This window comes from Ammospiza caudacuta, chromosome 3 (assembly GCF_027887145.1).
Source record: "Ammospiza caudacuta isolate bAmmCau1 chromosome 3, bAmmCau1.pri, whole genome shotgun sequence".
Taxonomy (NCBI): Eukaryota; Metazoa; Chordata; class Aves; order Passeriformes; family Passerellidae; genus Ammospiza; species Ammospiza caudacuta.
The window spans coordinates 25,706,184-25,724,302 of NC_080595.1; the positions used below are offsets into that span (position 1 = coordinate 25,706,184).

The following is an 18,119-nucleotide window of genomic DNA, read 5'->3' on the forward strand; positions in this document are numbered from 1 at the left end:
TCCCCAGCTTGTATCGGTACAGGGGATTATTATGGCCGAAGTGCAATACTCGGCACTTGGACTTATTGAAGTTCATCCCATTTGATTCTGTCCATTTGTCCAGCCGTTCCAAGTCTCTCTGGAGAGCCCTACACCCCTCTAGTTGATCTACACTCATACCCAATTTGGTATCATCAGCGAAACTACTAATAAAAGACTCTAAGCCCTCATCCATATCATCAATAAAAATATTGAACAAAACTGGTCCCAACACAGAACCCTGAGGGACACCACTGGTGACTGGTCGCCAGCTAGATGTGACACCATTCACCAGCACTCTTTGGGCCCGGCCATCCAGCCAGTTTTGAACCCAGCAAAGGGTATTCCTACCCAGACCACGGCCAGCTAGCTTGTGTAGGAGTATGCTATGGGAAACAGTGTCGAAGGCCTTTCTGAAATCCAGAAAAACAACATCTACAGCCTTCCCTGCATCCACTAGCCGGGTTACCTGATCATAAAAAGTGATCAGGTTAGTTAGACATGATCTACCCCTCCTAAATCCGTGCTGGCTAGGTCTGATACCCTGGCCATCCTGCAAGTCTTGCATGATGGCACGTAATATGAACTGTTCCATTATTTTGCCAGGTATAGATGTCAGACTGACTGGTCTATAATTGCCAGGATCATCCTTTGCGCCCTTTTTGTGAATAGGTATCACATTGGCCAGCTTCCAGTCATCTGGAATCTCACCAGTAATCCACGACTGTTGGTAAATGATAGAGAGTGGCTTTGCAATCTCACTCGCCAACTCTCTCATCACCCTGGGGTGGATCCCGTCTGGTCCCATAGATTTGTGAATGTCCAGGCATTTCAATAGTTCTATAACTGCCTCTTCCTGGATAATGTGGGGACCATTCTGTTCCCTAAAACCATCTACCAGTCCAGACGGACGGGAGTCTTGAGGGCAAGTTATCTTCTCATTAAAAACCGAGGTAAAATAGGCATTGAACACTTCTGCCTTCTCCTCGTCTGTAAATACTAAATTACCACCTGTGTCCATTAAGGAACAAAGGCTGGTCTTACCTTTTTTCCTACTATTAATATATTTATAAAAACATTTTTTGTTATCCTTGACAGCAGTCGCTATCCTGAGTTCAAACTGGGCTTTGGCCTCCCTAATTTTTTTCCTGCATACTCTAGCAGCCCTCTTGAATACATCCTTGGAGACCTGACCCTTTTTCCAACTCTGATACGTCCTCTTTTTATTCCTAAGCTCTTCCAAGATCTCCTTACCCAGCCAGGCTGGACGTTTGGCCCGTTGACTGATCTTTCGGGATAGAGGAATGGTTTGTTCCTGCGCCTTCAAGATCTCTGCCTTGAAGTAAGCCCACCCTTCCTGAACTCCTTTATTTTTAAGGGCGGCTTCCCAAGGGACACTCTGAATTAATCTCTTAAACAGGCCAAATTCTAATTCTAATTGTCCAAATTATTATTACTATTACTATATACAATACTATAGTATACTATTGTATTTCTATTTTTATAACCATTTTATTGCTATTAAACTTTTAACAAATTTTAAAAATAAGTGATTGGCGTTTTTCACATGCACGAACCCCGTGTTACCCCCATCTAAACGCTTCCAAAGCCCCAGGCGGGTTCATCAGCGCTCCGGAGCGGGCGCGGCCCCCGGCGGGGCGGGCAGCGCGGGCTGGGGGCGGGCGTCACCTGCCCGGGGCCGGCATGGCGGCGGGGCCTGGCGTCGCTGCCCGCGCTAAACATGGCCGCGGGCCCGGCCCCTGGACTACAAGTCCCAGGAGCGAGCGGGAGGGCGCGGGGCGGCCGCAGCCCGTGCGGAGGATGAGGCGGCGGCGGGGCGGCCGGAGCGCGGCGGCGGCCGGAGCTGGCGCTGCCCTGGGCTGACCCCTTCGGGGGGCGCCGGGGCTGCGCGGGGCCGGCAGCGGGGAGGTAACGGGGGCTGGGGGCGCTGGCGGTCAATGCCCGCCATTAGGCCGAGCAGGGCCGCGGTAAACACAGCGCGGCGTGGGGCGTGCTGCTGCCGGGGTGGGGGCGCCGGGGTTGGGAGGGAGCAGTTTCTCAGTGTTTTTCTGTAAAACATGTGTTTCAGGGGTTTTCTGTAAAGGAGTGATGCCTCTGTTTGCCCCACAGTAATGCTGTGATGTCCGGGAGGGTGTTTTGTTTTTGCCTCTGCCGTACTACATCTGGTGCGCTATGGCGGAAAAGGTTATTTGAGGACAAGCGAGTTTTGCTGAAAGTTGTGTTAGAGATTAGAGGGTGTCCAAAGGAGGGCTACGAAGATGGTGAAGGGCCTTGAGGGGAATCTGTGTGAGGAGCGGCCGAGGTCATTTTCAGCCTGGAGGAGACTGAGGGAGACCTCATGGCAGTCTGCAACTTCCTTAGGAAGGGAGGAGGAGGGGCAGGCACTGGTCTGTGCTCTCTGGTGACAGGGACAGGATCCGAGGGAATGGCCTGAAGCTGTGTCAGGGCAGGCTTAGGCTGGGCATTAGAGAAAGGCTCCTCACCCGGAGGGTGGCTGGGCGCTGGAGCAGCTTCCCCAGGGAACAGCACCAGGCAGGCTGACGGAGTTCAGGGAGCCTTTGGACAAAGCTCTTGGGCACATGGTGTGACTCTCAGGGTGTCCTGTGCAGGGCGAGGGCTTGGACTCAACGATCCTTGTGCGTCCCTTCCAACTCAGCATATTCTGTGATTCTGTATTTCGGCTTATTTCCTGGGCTGAATGGCAGCTGGGAGGTTCTCACTTCAGCGCAACTTCAACATACCAAGCTTTGATATCTTTTGCTTATAGGCTCAAAATACACCTTATTTAAACAGTGAGGAATCTGAGACATCATTGTTACTCAGCCTAGCTTCCTGTGATTTTGTTGAGAGACAGATTTCTTTCTTCTAAAGAAAAAAAAAGAGAAAAAACCCCACCTTTTTCATGGCTTTAGTTGCTAAGCTGAGATTTGCTCTCCTGGAAAAGAAGTAAGAATACAAATTTAGTCTTAAGCTTAGGGATAGGTACAAGGTACTAAGCCTTGAGACTTAGTACCTTTATTTCCCTGTTGTGTTGGCATTGGGATTTGAGCCCAATCAATGGCTTTCCAAACAAAGTCCTGACAGCTTGCAGGAAAGTGGTCCTCTCATTCCTTACAAATAGCCTTATGATGAAGTTAATGCAGCATGCAAAAATGACCTTTTGTAAAGGTCATTCCTCTGAGCGATTGAAAGATCTGACACTTGAATTCAACAAGGCAGAAAAGAAATTTTAAATTGTTACTGAGAGAGATAGGGTTTGGACACTAAATGGCACTTGTAAATCTGAGGGGGGAAAAGGATGCAAGATCACTTTGTAAAGTCCCATTTTGCATATCATTTAGACAAATGTTTAAACACCTTGTATTTAAGTGTTTGAATATCTTGTATGCATTAACTTGTGGAAGAGAGAGTGTATTCTGTAAGTGCTGACCAGGATGACTTTGCCTCCACAGCTCTCTACAGGCAGATGTAGCTGTGTGCTAGCAATGACACTTGTGCTTTTTTGGTAGACACTCCATGCTGCCCCGCCATGTGCAGAGGCTGGGCAGAGACTGGATCACCCACTGGAATGGCTCCCAGATCCTGGCCTTGAACAGCCCAGTTTCCAGCTGTACGAGATGGGCCGGACACTATCCTCCCTGGGCCTCCTTTCCACTCCCTGTTTCAGCTGATTTTTCAGCAAACTGGAGATTCCCTCCATTTTTTGGACCTTGGAGGCAATTTCAGAACTCTCATTGGCATCTTGATAACTACACACAAAGTTGTTGCTTTCACCTCCCCAACCCCAGTATGAAATCTGACGGAGAAGAACCATTGACAAAGAAGAGAAAACTCAGTGGCCAGGATAATACTCCAACTCCTGAGCAACAAACAGACTTGTCTAATCAGAAGGAAGTATGTTGTCTTTCTGTAGCACAGAATGAAGAAAAGCATGGCAGCAAGAAAGGTAAAAGATGCTCTTTGCTTATTTGCTGTGTTTATTTGTAATGCTGAATACACCAAATAAGGTTAGAGACATGAGCAGTGGTGCCTGCTCCTTTTGAGTTATTGTTTTTCTTGGCACCCCTCTCAGGAAAACGTGTCTTTAAAATGCTCCAGTTTTGTAATGCTGTTTAGTCTGGAAACTTGTATTTTGTGCTGTCAAACAGTACCAGAACTAGGTTCACTGCACTTGGCAGTGGAACACAGGCAGTTGTGTGAGGGATTGCCCAACCTGGGGAGTCCTGAGCTTGCTTCAGACTACACTCTCATGTCTCTGTCACCAGGTCATGTCTGGTAACCTGGAAGCTCTGGAAAGCAAAAAGGTTTGGCTGACTTGCTGTAGGGCTGAGCTGGACTGGCAGTTGTGTAGCTTCATTCCTTGTGCTCTACCTGAGCTCATGGACCTGAACTGGTTTCCAGACCAGTTGTGTTAGCTGTGACCTAGAAAACTGAGAATGAATGCACTGAGTTTTAATGGTGCACGCTTCCAGTGTGATTTTGTTCTTACAGCTGTATTCTGCCACTGGCATGGTAGCAAGTTTTGTGTCAGATCACGTCTGACAGAGCAGGCAGCATGTGTGCTTATCCAGATAAATACAGGAGGAAGTGCAGAGTTGTCTACTGGGCTTACTAACAAACTTCCATGAAACTTCAAAGTGTCTGTTTTAGCTTGTTACAGATACAATCTCCTACATAGCATCCAAATATTTTACTGAGTCTTGTGTATATTTACAGTTGTGTCTTGTGTGAGACAAACAGGGGGACACAGTCAAAATTGTTGCCCTCTTGCATAAATCACTTCCTTAGCAAAATAAACTGGAAATTGTATTATGACTAAAAAGAGCAACAGATGCTATCAGCATCCCAAAGGGATTTTTGGACACAAATACCCATAAGGCTTAGAACATCATATTCATCTTCAAGAGCCAAAGGAGGGGACTTTGTGCATTAATTGCAGAGTCTTCTGTTAACCCTGCTTGCCTTTTATCAGATAGCTTTATCTGAGCGTGAGGTTGGCACTGTGGTCCTTCCCAGTCACCCTTTGGAAGGTGATGCTAATTAAAGATACCTGCTGAGGAGCAATGTGACTTCTCTCCCACCACAGAAACATAATTTAAACCTTTGCTGTAATTCATTGCAAACACTGTAAAGTACTGAATAATCTAAGCACAGCAATGAAAATGACTCCCCAAATAGGACAGATGGTAACAGCTATAGCTGCAGTCTGCCACTGGTTGTTAGCACAGATAACTGGACCTCAGCTTGCTCTCAGATGAGGTCAGATATAAAGGGTGAAAAGCATCTCTGTGAGCTTTTAAGTGGAGAAATACATTTCTTAAAAAGTAATTGGATGCTTAGTGATGGGCAGATATGTTATTATGAATTTTCCTACTAATACTAAGTATGAAATTAAAAATGGCAGAAAGGTGAAGGATGTCTTTTCAGAAGTTCTTGGTAATTCTGAAACTTAATAATTTCTTGATTTCTCAACTCACTGAGGAAAATTGGGTTCATTATTTGCTTTGGGACTCCTGTACAAGGCCCTGTTGCAGGTTATGGCTGAGTTTTACAGACTGTTCACGTGGTAGAGGTGATTGCTGGATTCCTAACCCTTTGTTAGTCATGCAGACAGAGATCAACAGGGTCCCATATGCTGCCCTGAGGAGTGTATCCAGACTGGCATACAGCATCTTTGCTGAAGAGGCAGTGGCACAAGGCAGTGTGAGACTCCCAACAGACTGGATTTGGCTCACCAGTTATACAGCCTTTCTACAGGAGCAGGGGGTGCAGTCTGGTTGCAACAATCTCCTTAGAACAGGCCAGTTCCCCAATTTCAAAGCAGATGGAATTCAGGGCATGTAATGGTTTTGTGCTGTTTGGTTTGGTTTGTTTGATTTTTATTTTTTTTTTACTGATGCTTATCTATCTTAAACAGAGGGTCTGAATCACTGCTAATTTAATAAACTTTTAGAATTATTTAAGAGATTTGAAAGACAAATAGTTGTCAGTAGAATGATTTCCAAGAGCAGTAAGATGCCATATGGTCTATAACATAACTTTTTTCTGCTTCATATGTTCTTAACAGGAACCATCAAAAGACACTGGGAATATTATTGTCAGCAGAGTAAAACAATGAAAATAGCTAAAAATAAAGGATCTGACCAAAGCAGCACAGGAAGTGAGGCAACATTTGATTTTACAGTCATGTCCTACAACATTCTCTCACAGACTTTGTTGGAAGGCAACTCTCACCTGTACAGGCACTGCAGGCAGCGATTGCTATTCTGGACATACAGATTTCCCAACATCCTACAAGAAATCAAAGACCTGGATGCAGATGTGAGTAGAAAATGAGCATGTGGATATTTCTTAAGAACTGATAAACTGAAATAGCAAATTCTGCTACTCTGTGCTGGGATCTGAAAAAACACCTCTGTGGTTTTGGTTGGTTGTAGAGTTTATTGTTTGTTTTTAAAGACACATAAATTATTTTAAGTCTTAATCAGGAAGTCAAGTCAGTAAAATGTTGCTTCAGTCATTATTTAGAGCAGCAGAAGTTCAGTGATAGAATCCATCCTGTTTGTGTCAAAAAACAGTACTGAAAAAATAGTTCTATTGGGGAAGCCACAGAAAAACAACCTTGTGCCATTTATGTTAGTTATGTTAGTAGTAGCCAGGAATCTGGAAATGAAAGTCCCTTCAAACCTTTTCCTTTCTTCCTAATAAATTTATACATCCTGTATGCATGTATCTTTACAACGAGATGCCTTGGGTAGCTTTCTGAGAGGAGCAGCTGCTCTCACACCCTGGTAGGTGCAGGTGTCCTTTCCACGGAGAAAGTTCTTGCTAAAGGACATAGATTTTTAACTGTTTCATTGGTTGGAACTGTAACCTTAAGAGAAGCAGAGATTTTGGAATGTTGCTTGAGATTTGACTCTCCCTTGAGAGCTTGACTGAGCTGATGACAGCTGGGCAGGTGGGATGTGTTGCTGCAGTTGAGCAAGCAGGGGTAGCTTGTTCCCCTTTGGGAGCTCAGTCCTTTATTCCAGTGGTGGCTGTAGATCTGTGTTCCTGCAGCCTGCTGGGGGAAGGCTCACAGGAACTCACAGCTGGAGTTGGACTCCATGATCCTTGTGGGTCCATTCCAACTCAAAGTACTCTGTGATTCTGTGAACTCTCTTAAATGAATATTTTGAGTTTCAGCTTTGGTTCAGGTTCTTATAATATGGAAGCCTATTTTCCACCCTGTAGTGTGCCATTTGCCTCCTCATCCCTTCTCCCTGAGCCTTCCCCTGAGCTGCTGGGAATGTTGGAACGAGTTACTGTTGTGATTAAATTGAATCTCACCTCTGAAAATGTCTGCCTGAAAAAGGAGGAACTGGGGCCTTCTTCATAATCTTAGGGAGCATTTTCTATAGAAGAGTGAATTCTTTTGTGGGATTATGGAGTCAAAATGCTTCTGAGTTTGCTTTTTTAATACCTGTACAGACTGGCCAACAGAGATATGCTGTAGTAACATTTTGATGTACTTACTAATACATTTTAACTGTAAACCTTTGCCTTAGGTGCTCTGCTTACAGGAAGTCCAAGAAGACCACTATAGAACAGAGATCAAGTCAAGTCTGGAATCCCTGGGTATGATGAAACTCTTAGGACCAATGTATTGTCTTCTTCCCTGCAGGGATAACTTGTTACCCTTTGAGAACTGAGTTTCCTCAAAAAAACTCTTATAGAATCAAGTCTTTTGCTATCATATGCAACAATGTTGTGTATCCTCTTTTTTGAATTCATCAAGTGCTCTCTTGAAACCACCTTAATCCTTTTTACCAGTGTTCTTGTTGGGCAGCTCTTCAAGGGCATGTTTTTTCTGCCTTGAAACCTTCCAAATATTAGCAATAAATGTTACCCATGGTCAGTCTATATTCATGAGGTTTTTATACCTAATGAATATATACAGCATTATAGTGCTGTCAGTCAGTCTGAATAGACTGTCCTGCCACTATCCCTTGTGATTTTATGCAAGGAATGTGTTGCTAAGGGTTGATTCCATGGTGGTTTAAACTGATCTGAATCTTTTATGCCCTGCACCACCTTCCAGTCCCAGGGCCCCACTTCCATCCTGGCACTGTTCTTGTCTGATGCCAGGAGGACATGGTAAAGGAGCAGCCCTGGACTGATACTTTTTTCTTTTTTGGTTGCTTGAGGTAGTCTAGCTCCCAGAATTGAGTGTTTGCAAAGAAGAGGGTAATGGCAGTGATTGAAATCCACTTGAAATGTGAAAAAACATTGTGAGGCCAGGCTTGTGGGGGCAAGAGAGATTGTAACTAGTGTAGAGGAGGATCTGGAGCTTGCTTTAGCTCTTCCGTTCCCCATCCCTAGCTCCCAGATGCATGTCCTGCCCCTTATCCTGGGATAGTTTTGGCACTCACTGGTTAAATCCATCAGTCCAGCAGAATACTATCCAGACTAATTTTATTTCTCTGGGTTAGTTTTCTGTTAGCTTACTGAGTTAGCACTAAGTGCCACAACAGGTGGCAGGAGCAACATGGCCTGAATCTGGGAGAGGGGAATGGGAATCCCCTGTCCAGCACTGGTGTGAGATCAGGTCAGCTCACCTTAGTGCTGTACTTCATGAATTCATATGGTCTGGGCAGGGCAGAGAACATTTAAAAATGGCAAAAACTAGATACTGTTTCAAGATCTAATTTTTTTCCTTATCTATATAAGGTCTTGTTTAAATCACCTCTGCATAAAATGAAGAAATTGGCAAATCACTATTTCTAGATGGACTTGTTTGAACTCCAGTGCTGTCATTTGATAAGTGTCTCTGTTTCCTTGGTGAAAGCTTGCCACTTGCTGCTCACTGGATAATTCATAATTATGTAGATACATTTGAGACCTTTTTTCCATGAATAATTTTAGACATTGACTAATGACTTAGCATGATTAAGGCTTTTGATTGGTAATGCTTCACTGGTATTACTCCTAAGCTATTCTTGTAGCATCCAGAAAAAACTTCAATGCACAAGGCCACTTTTATGTGCCTTGTGGGAGTTTCTTTGTTGTTTTGGTTATGTTTTTTTCCAGATGAGGAGATAAGAACATGACTGGTATCTTAGAGTATGTAGATGTTTGCACATTGCATGAGGTATTGGACCATGTTTGCTGTCCTGCCTTGCCTCAGCTCAGATTAGGGCAGAAAGAAAAGAGCACAAGTCTCTGTGAACTTCACACAGACTTTGGTACTTCAGACTGGGGGTTGACTCTGATGTGAGAAAGCAGCATGAGATCTTCCTGATTTTTTTTTGTTTGTTTGTTTGTTTGTTTTAAAATCTCTATTTATACAATAGTATTTTATGTTCTTAATTGCCTTTCTTGCAGGGTATCACTGTGAGTATAAAATGAGGACAGGCAGAAAACCTGATGGCTGTGCCATTTGCTTCAAAACTTCCAAATTTAGCCTGATTTCCTCAAACCCAGTGGAATTTTTTCGCCGTGATATCCCACTCTTGGACAGGGACAACGTTGGACTGGTGTTGCTGCTGCAGCCCAGATTTCACTGCAAAGCCAATGCTGCCATTTGTATTGCCAATACACACCTGCTGTACAACCCAAGGAGAGGGGACATCAAACTGACCCAGCTTGCAATGCTCCTGGCAGAGATTGCCAGTGTTGCCCCTCAGAAGGATGGCTCTTTCTGCCCAATTATCATCTGTGGGGACTTCAATTCTGTTCCTGGCTCTCCTTTGTACAGATTTATAAAGGAAGGAAAGTTAAATTATGAAGGACTTGCTATAGGGAAGGTAGGCTGTGCTTCTCATTTCTCACCAAAAAATTGGTTAATGCTGATTAAAGAGAAATATTTGGGTGGTGCTGTGATTGTTTCCATTGCAGTTACTCTCTTAGTGCCCTGTCAGCAGCCTGCAAAGCAAAAGTTACTGCAGTTAAATAAGCTTGGATATATTAGCTGTGCCTTAGGGAATATTGTGTCCTCTCCCAGCATTCTGAAAGAAAAAACTTACGAACAATCATTCCTGAAATTTAGTTAATCCACAGAACAATTGGATCACTGTGTTTGGATGATTTTATCACTGTTTAAGTGTCCCAGTATTTAAGTAGGATAAAATAGCCACTTAATCAAAAACCTCCTGTGTGCTCTGTGGGAAGATAACTCTTACTGCAGATAAACTTGGTGGCTGCACTAATTGTAAAAGCAAAGCTGCAATTAGATGCGGAGTCTCAACTGTTTCATGATAAAAGATGTCTTGTTGTGAGCTCTTGTATGCAGCTGTTGGATGACTGAACTACATAAAATGAGGAAACATGACCAAAACAATAGCCCTGCTGGGTGTTGTTTGCTAGTGGGGACTTGATTCAAGCCCCCCTTTGACTTGACCTGCTCCCAGAAGGATCAGCATCTTGCAGCTGATCTGGGTAGCTCTGTATGCTGAGCCAGGGCTGTCACACTGCTAAAAGTGTCCTTGGAAGTGTGTCAGTGTCACAAGAACCATCTAGAAAAATTGGGTACCTGCAAAGAACTTGCCACAGATAAACAGAGTGGATGTACATAAAGGCTGTTATTTTTACAGGGATTTGACTCATTATAATTATTCCAAGGGGCTGGGCCTTTTTCTTTAAACTTTACAAAAAATGTTCACTTATTTCAGGTTTGTTTGGTGGGTTTTCTTTTTTTTTTTTTTTAATAATATTTTTTTCTGAAAAAAAAACTTGTTGTCTTTCTCAGGTCTCTGGACAAGAACAGTTTCCAAGGGGACAAAGAATATTATCTATTCCAATTTGGCCCAAAAAATTAGGTATTTCACAAAACTGTGTATATGAAATAAAACAGCAACCAATGGAAGAAAATGCAGGTCAGTTTTTGAATTAATGAATTTTTGTGAGCCTTTAAAAGTGTCATTCAGCTAGTACTGAAAATCATACACTCTGTTTTAGTGGGGGAAAAACAGTGGGCTCATTAGAGTGTAAAGTGATTTATTCACATAAACTTTGCAAATTTGAACTTTATAAGATAATAGTTTGAAATTTTCCTTCAGGAATTGGTGTGTAATGTTTAAACTCCTGTGTTTGCATCCTAAAAGCCAGCTGTGCTGTGACTGGGTGAGGGAGGAAGGAATGCAGCACATGGACATAGAGTGTGGACCTGCATTGTGCCTCAGTGTTTGTGAATTATAGTGTTGGCACTTCATGGAACAGTTGGGAAGAGCAAGTGATGTAGCAAGATTATGGCTACATCTTTCATCCATTATTTTTTCCTTTGACAGAAAAAACAATCTTAAATGAATGGGACATAATATAAAAGAGTCTTTAGAGGGGATGTTACTAATGGAACAGAAGAATTTAATTCTGCTGGGTGAATTGTATCTTGTCTGCTGTAAAAAAATAACTGTACTTAAAGATATTTTTTTTTACTGTAGCTTTTCTGCAGCTTTTCTGTAGCTCTTCAGCATTGGTCTCACTTATATCCTATTTTAAATATAAATGGAATTTATTTTTATTTTGCAGGAGAAAAATTGGAAACAGAAAAACCAGACAACACTCAGGAGATTGTAATAGCATCTAAAAAGTATGTATTGGGGAAAAAAGTGGAAGCCCTTGGCTGGTTACTTGGGGGTTGGTTTTGGTTTTAGACCAAACTTATATCTGATTCCAGCTGTGGGTACCTCATAATCACCCAGTCTGCCCTTTTGGCAAAAACAGTACATTTAAACATGAAAAGGCTGATCAGACAGCAAAAGACTAGAACTGGCAATAATGGAATGTGTGATCTTCCAGGAACTTGCAGATATTTTTTCAGAATGCAGGGCTCAGGTGTCAGTGCTGTCTAGAGGGTACTTTCTGTCTGCTCATTAAAAGAATGCTTCTGGCATTTTTATCACTTCTTGACATAAACAGAACATCGTCCTCTGAAAGGACATTACAAGAAACATGTGAACTTGAGTCCAGTTGCAGAAGCCATGTTTTTAAAAGAGGGAGAGAAAAAAAAAATAAGCCAGTGTTGTCCAGCTGCTGAAGTATTGGCACTTCAGTCTCTTTTTATTTTTTTTGATACACTGTTTTATGGATGTATAAAATCTTATAATACAGTGTGAAACTGGGATGAAGGAGGGAAAGGAACTGGAAAGGTCCTAACATCTTCCTTGTCATGAGTTCTGTGGGAGTGTTTAAGTTCTTTGAGTCTGAGAAATGTGGAGTATTATGGATTTGGTAATGCAACTTTCACTCAGAAGGAGGAAGCCATGGCTAGAATGCTGAGGAGGAAAATGTAACTGCTTTTTGAAAGCAAGAATATATTTGCATTTACTAAACTGGTAAAGGCATATAAAGTAAGGCATAGAAGAAGGAAATTGCCCTAAATGTATGTATGGGATAGTAGGCTCCAAGTCAGCTATTTCTTACCAGAAATGAGATCTTGGCATCACTGCAGATGGTCATAGTAGAACTCTTGGTGATGAAAAAGATGTCATGGCATTTCTGACAGAAGAAGTATTTAACAAACAGGAGGCCCTATGCTATGGTTTAAATCCATAGCATGCTGAATGCTTCTTGCAGGGCTTTTCCCCTCATCTTAAAAGGGATGTCAGGTAACAAAACCAGAAATTACTACTTGCCTGCGTTGTACCAACTGGCATGTTTGTTTCTGTTCTGAATCAGGCAAGGTAACATGCTGATTTTTTTTTCTTTTTTTTATTGCTTGTGTTTCAACCAGAACACATTGCAGCCTAGGTTTAAAATGCAGGATGAGACAGGTACCAGCTGAGGGATTGATGATTTGTAGAGATGATGGAAGCAAAACTCCTGAGAGACAGGAGTTCTTTTGCTAAAAGGTGCAGTTTTGCATTTTGCTTTCAAGATTGAAAAGACATGTGAGACAAGATGGGCTGAACTGAAGAGGAACGGACAAACGATAGGGAGACAGAAAATGGGAGCCTGAGTGGAAGAAAGACATAAGCATAGCCTAACTTGGAACTTGATACCTCTAGCTTGGGGGAGGATAAAACATCTAAAAATCTGAATTTCTCTTTATGCTGAAGGGTCTGGTTAGATGAGTTTGTGTTTTGTTGCTTTCATATGAGCTGCTTTCATGGACCTTTCTGCCTACGTGTCAGGGAGAGATTGCTGAGTGAGGACATGTGAATGCTTACAGAATGTATATGGAGTTCAAAGCTATCTATTAAGTAAAGTGTCAGCTAAACCAGTTCTGATCAGCATTTTACTTGAAAATGCTGCCTGCATTTTGCCTTCAGAGTTTTGGACCTCTCACACAAAAGACTACAGGATGGCTTGCAGGAGAGACACACTAGTTTGCATGTCCAGATAATTCATTTTGTTCGTAACCAGGAACTATTTGGTATTTCTTCATTGCTTATTCCTTCTTGGTAATGGAAGAAAATAAAATTTCTTTTCTTTGATGTCTCTTTAGGTCGTCTTCAAAATTGCGGCACCATTTTAAATTGTCTTCAGTGTATTCTCATTACTTCCCTGAAACTGGGATTCCAGAAGTGACAACTTGTCATTCCCGAAGTGCTGTCACCGTGGATTATATCTTCTATTCTGCAGCAAAAGATGATACTGCTGACCAGCCAGGTAAAGACACCAACTTTTCATTTTCATATATGCTAAACAAGAATATTTGTTTGCTGTAGTGATGATTTCATCCATGTGAAGTTCCTCAGAGGTTTGTGGTAGTGCTTTGAATGTCAGCTGTTACCTGAGAAACATGGTAAGCTCACCACAGCTGGACTTGTAGTGCCACACAGGGCCACCCTTTTCATCTGAGTGAACATTTCTGTTGTTCCTGTCTCAGCATGGGGACAAGCTGGAGGTACAGGAAAGCAGCAGTGGAAGTACTGCTGTCAGTAATGCAGGCCAGACCTACAGCAAAGCAGTGTTCCCAATCATCTGATCAACACAATGAACAGCAATTTGTGGTGTGCATTAAAACTGATAAACGAACATTTCCTGGCAATTTACTTCTCAGCTTGTCTTGCAGTAATTTGTGCCAAGTAACAGGCCTTTGCTGTGAGCACGGTCACTGGCTCGGGCCCAGCTGTCACTCTCCGGTTTGCAGTTGCAGCTAAAAGTCACCAGATGGTGCAAGAAAGTCGCGGTACCTCTGTGGGAATTTCGTGATGGGTATCACAGTGTTTCTCCAAGCTTTACTGCCCTGGGACTCGCTCTGTGGGTGCTTCTGTGCAGTTTGCTTTCCATGCTCCCATGAGTTCTGTGTGTCATGCCATCAACAAACATCAGTGCAGTGCTAGCACATTCATGACTCTGCATTAGAGCAAAGAAACCTGGATTCCATTGCTGTAGAGTTTTTATAAATTAATTTTTATAAATTAACATTGTTTTCAGTATGTGGCATAAAACACCACCTTCATCTCTTGTAACTTAAGACTAAATTGTTAAAATTTATTGAGTCGATTCGCAGAAGTCTCACTTGTCATAATGTGCACAGTAAATGCTACCTTAATATAAAATGGCAAATACAAAAGCTTTGACTGAAAAACCACAATATGGGAAGTATTTAGATTACTTCTGAATGCCATGTAATTTAATGGAGTGCTGTGTGATTGCAGAATGCATCTCTGCACAGAATTTAATCCTGATTCACCTGTTTCTGTATTTTTTGCACCATCATTACATATTTTTTGCATCATTAGCACCATCATTGCTCTGGCAGAGATACAGCACTTTTTTCTTTTTGCAGTTGTTTTTCAAATAGATTGTTGTCACATCAGGGCACAGAATGGAACCAAACTTGAATTTTCCAACTACTTTAAACTAGTATAGTTTTTATTCATGAGCTCTTAGAAATTAAGCCATGGTTTGGATTTTCAGTTTTCTAATGACCTGGGCCTCCATATTTAAAGCTGCCAAAGTCTGTACAAGAATTTTAAATGTGGTCTAGCCTCACAGATTGGGTTTTTCCATTTAAAGGGTTTTATTTTGAAATATTCATGCTTTATTCTGTCATGTTTATATAAATATTTGGTATTAAAAAATCTACCTGCCAGGATTTCCTGTAATCAGGGTTCAGTATCTACCTGAGTCCTGCAGGGCTGAGTTTTGCTGAGTGTTCTGAGTGACATTAACCACTGCATGCTGACCAAGTTCTCTGTGGCAACAAACTGCTCCTTTGTAGATATACAGGTGCTGATAAATGATAAATTTGTCTCAAGACCTGGTGGACATGTGCTCTAGAGCTGCCAAGAAATCTTTACAGTAAAAAAAGCTTTTCTTTAAAGCAGCAAACAGCTGCTGGGTTGTTGAAGGGCTGGAAAGCTGGCAGATGGCAAAGGATGAAGCTGTTGAACTTTCTGAGGAGTTCAGAAGTTGCTGGATAGTCCTTTAAAGTATCTCTTGGGAAGCCAGAACCAGGGTCAGCCAGGAAGCTCTGAATTTGCTGAGAACTTTCACACAGAAAGTATTTCTGTCACAAGTTACAGCTGCAGTTTGTACTGGTCCTGAAAGCACTCAACTTGCCCAGGATCACCTCTGCACTCTGAAAGCAAAAGGCAGGGTTGCTGAGTAGTTGTCCAACTTGAATACATAGCTCAGGAAATCTAAATTTTACACATCATGGAAGGATTTCAGTGAAATTTCTCCACCTGAGCTGAGAAGCTGATTGCTCTTTGATGATGGGCAAATCATGACTGACAAATACAGTGGCCTTGAGTGGCAGAGTTACAGTAATTGTGGAAAAGGTAGAACAACTGAACATCTCCCTGGGCTTGTGCAAGGCAGCTGACATGGTCCTGCCCAGCAGCTGGAGAGATGGATTTGGTGGCTGCACCACTCCATGAATTAGCTGGAAACAAACAGCTGCCATCAATGCCTCAATATCCAGGTGGAGACAAGTGGCATTCCTCAGGGGTCAGTTCCTCATTCCTCAGGGATCAGTACTGGGACCAATGCTGCCCCATCCCTGGAAGTGTCCAAGGTCAGGCTGGATGGAGCTCTGAGTAACCTGCTCTAGTGGAAAGTGTCCTTTGCCCATGGCAAGGGGATTGGAACTTGATGGTCCCTAAGATCCCTTCCAAGCCAAACCATTCTACGTAAGTGTGTAGTGATTGCAAGGCTTGAGTTGTGTTCCCTCTTGCATGAGCAGTGTGGTGTTCCATCTGGGGAAGGAGGTGGGAGTGGGTTCCTTAGGTTATAGGAATTATAGGAATATAATTATTAGTTCCTTAGGTAGTTGCAGGAATAGGTAGCAGGAGATAATGGAGATCCCTTCTTATGATGAAAGGGAATAGAAAGCTAGAATACCTTCATCCTTAGGAGCAAAAGTGTCTGTATGACCTGCCTGCTGGGGAACTGTGTGCTTGAGGATACAGAAATAAAATGTTACGTGGACCAGTAACTAAAAAGATATTTACCTTCACAAGTGTCAGCTCTGTTTAGCAATGCCGTTGTCTAAAGTAATGGACTGGATTATATGAGGCATTTTCAGGGGAGTTACAATGAACAAATAAATGCATTTTCCTTTTTATTTTTATTTACCCTTCCACAAAATAGTGTCCTTAGGAATACTTGGAGCTCTACTGCTGAAACTCTATTTTGAGAATCATGAAAGAATTTCTGAACTGTCATATTGGTGATTTTGCATGGAACAGTACCAACTGTGCATTATTGCTGCCATACTGCTTTCCTCCTTCTACATCTGTATGAACATGTGATACTTAGCCCACACTGATTAACATTGCCTTTTGGTTTGTTTTTTCTAACAGGAGCAGAGGATTCTTCTTGTGGAGGTCTGAAACTTCTTGGCAGGCTGGCACTTGTAACAGAGAAAGATCTTTGGACTGTTAATGGTCTTCCCAATGAAAAGAACTCTTCTGACCACCTGCCACTGCTAGCAAAGTTCAGGCTTATTGAACGGTAATATCCAAAGGACTTCTCTCTCATGGGATGATTATTATTATTTTTTTAAAATTCAAGCACTGCTGGTCCAGTTTAAATAAGTTTGCCTGCATGCTGATTTATTAGTGTTGTGTGAAGTAGACTTTCTAAAGGGACTTGCTTTTTTTTAAAAAAAAGGTGGTTAATTTACTTTACCAAGTCTTTTAGGGAGAAAAAGGATTTTACATTAGCTTCCTCTTTGATAAAGGAAAACATCTGTGCCAGACTCCAAATGGCATTATTTTTCATGAATATGTTGTAAATGATTTTTATTGTAAATCACAGTAAAAAGGACTATTCTGAGAACTGTGTGTTTCTTCAAGCAGAGGTGAACGTGTCTTTGTGCCTGCAGCATTTTAAAATGAGTTCAAAATAATGTTTTACTGTAAAGGTGCTTTGTGGTCACTTCCATCTTAATACTTCTGCAAATGAATTTACTCAGTGTTATCAGTGCAGAGGCTGCAAGACTGAACTTTCAAAGGAAGAAAAGCAAATACTTATGCTTTAAGAATTTGCTGCTTAAAATTCTAAGGGCATAAATATAGGTAGCAGTCACTGAAATCTTTTTTAAAATATCTGAAATAAAGCTAAGCTTAATGAGCACACCACATCACAGGAAACTTAACTGATCTATATAGGAGCAAAAAAATTAGCCCTTGACATCTTAAGGTTTCATACCTTAAGAACTGGTGACAGGGTGGGGTTTTTTTCCATTTAGTTATTAAAAAGATCTGGTTGTATCTTGAAATTACAGATCCTGAGGTTATTAAATTATCATGGTTTTATATTTACTCTCACGATGCACTCATAAACATTCTCTGTAAAATACAATTTACAAAGTAATTAAAAAACAACCAGACTGCCTGAATAGGAAATGTGGAGGGGCTGGAAACAAATCTTGTAACTTGGTCAAACAACACATGGATGTGTATGTAGAACCAACTTTGAAGTAAGATTTGTCTTTCAGTGTAGTGCTGGAAAACCTGCACCCATTCAGACACATTTGTCTCCCAGAAGCACTTGTGGAATTTTCATCTGTGTTGCCTTTCCCTGACTACAGACAACTGCAATTAAAGCTCCTCAGTCCATTACAAACTATGAGCACCTGCCAAAACATTCAGCTTACATTGCTGAGAATTTGGAGGGGGCTACTTTTGTCATAGTCAGAGGTAGTT

At 42.0% G+C, this 18,119-nt stretch overlaps 1 protein-coding gene across 1 annotated transcript; it reads left to right on the forward strand.

The window, feature by feature from the left end:
• The first annotated feature begins 1,821 nt into the window (after positions 1-1,821).
• On the forward strand, positions 1,822-17,379 carry ANGEL2 (angel homolog 2). The gene is made up of 9 exons (XM_058802152.1): positions 1,822-1,947; positions 3,549-3,985; positions 6,107-6,360; positions 7,587-7,656; positions 9,403-9,824; positions 10,766-10,892; positions 11,545-11,605; positions 13,463-13,626; positions 16,773-17,379. The coding sequence occupies exons 2-9, from the start codon at positions 3,556-3,558 to the stop codon at positions 16,925-16,927; spliced, it is 1,683 nt and encodes a 560-aa protein (XP_058658135.1). The 5' UTR covers positions 1,822-1,947; positions 3,549-3,555; the 3' UTR covers positions 16,928-17,379.
• The last annotated feature ends 740 nt before the right edge of the window (positions 17,380-18,119 follow it).

Excerpts from the sequence above, each read along its gene's own strand:
- ANGEL2 (XM_058802152.1), top strand. The coding sequence starts at position 3,556 with ATGCTGCCCCGCCATGTGCAGAGGCTGGGCAGAGACTGGATCACCCAC. Across the intron at positions 3,986-6,106 it reads AAAGCATGGCAGCAAGAAAG|GAACCATCAAAAGACACTGG; the intron begins GTAAAAGATGCT and ends TGTTCTTAACAG. Across the intron at positions 11,606-13,462 it reads ATTGTAATAGCATCTAAAAA|GTCGTCTTCAAAATTGCGGC; the intron begins GTATGTATTGGG and ends ATGTCTCTTTAG.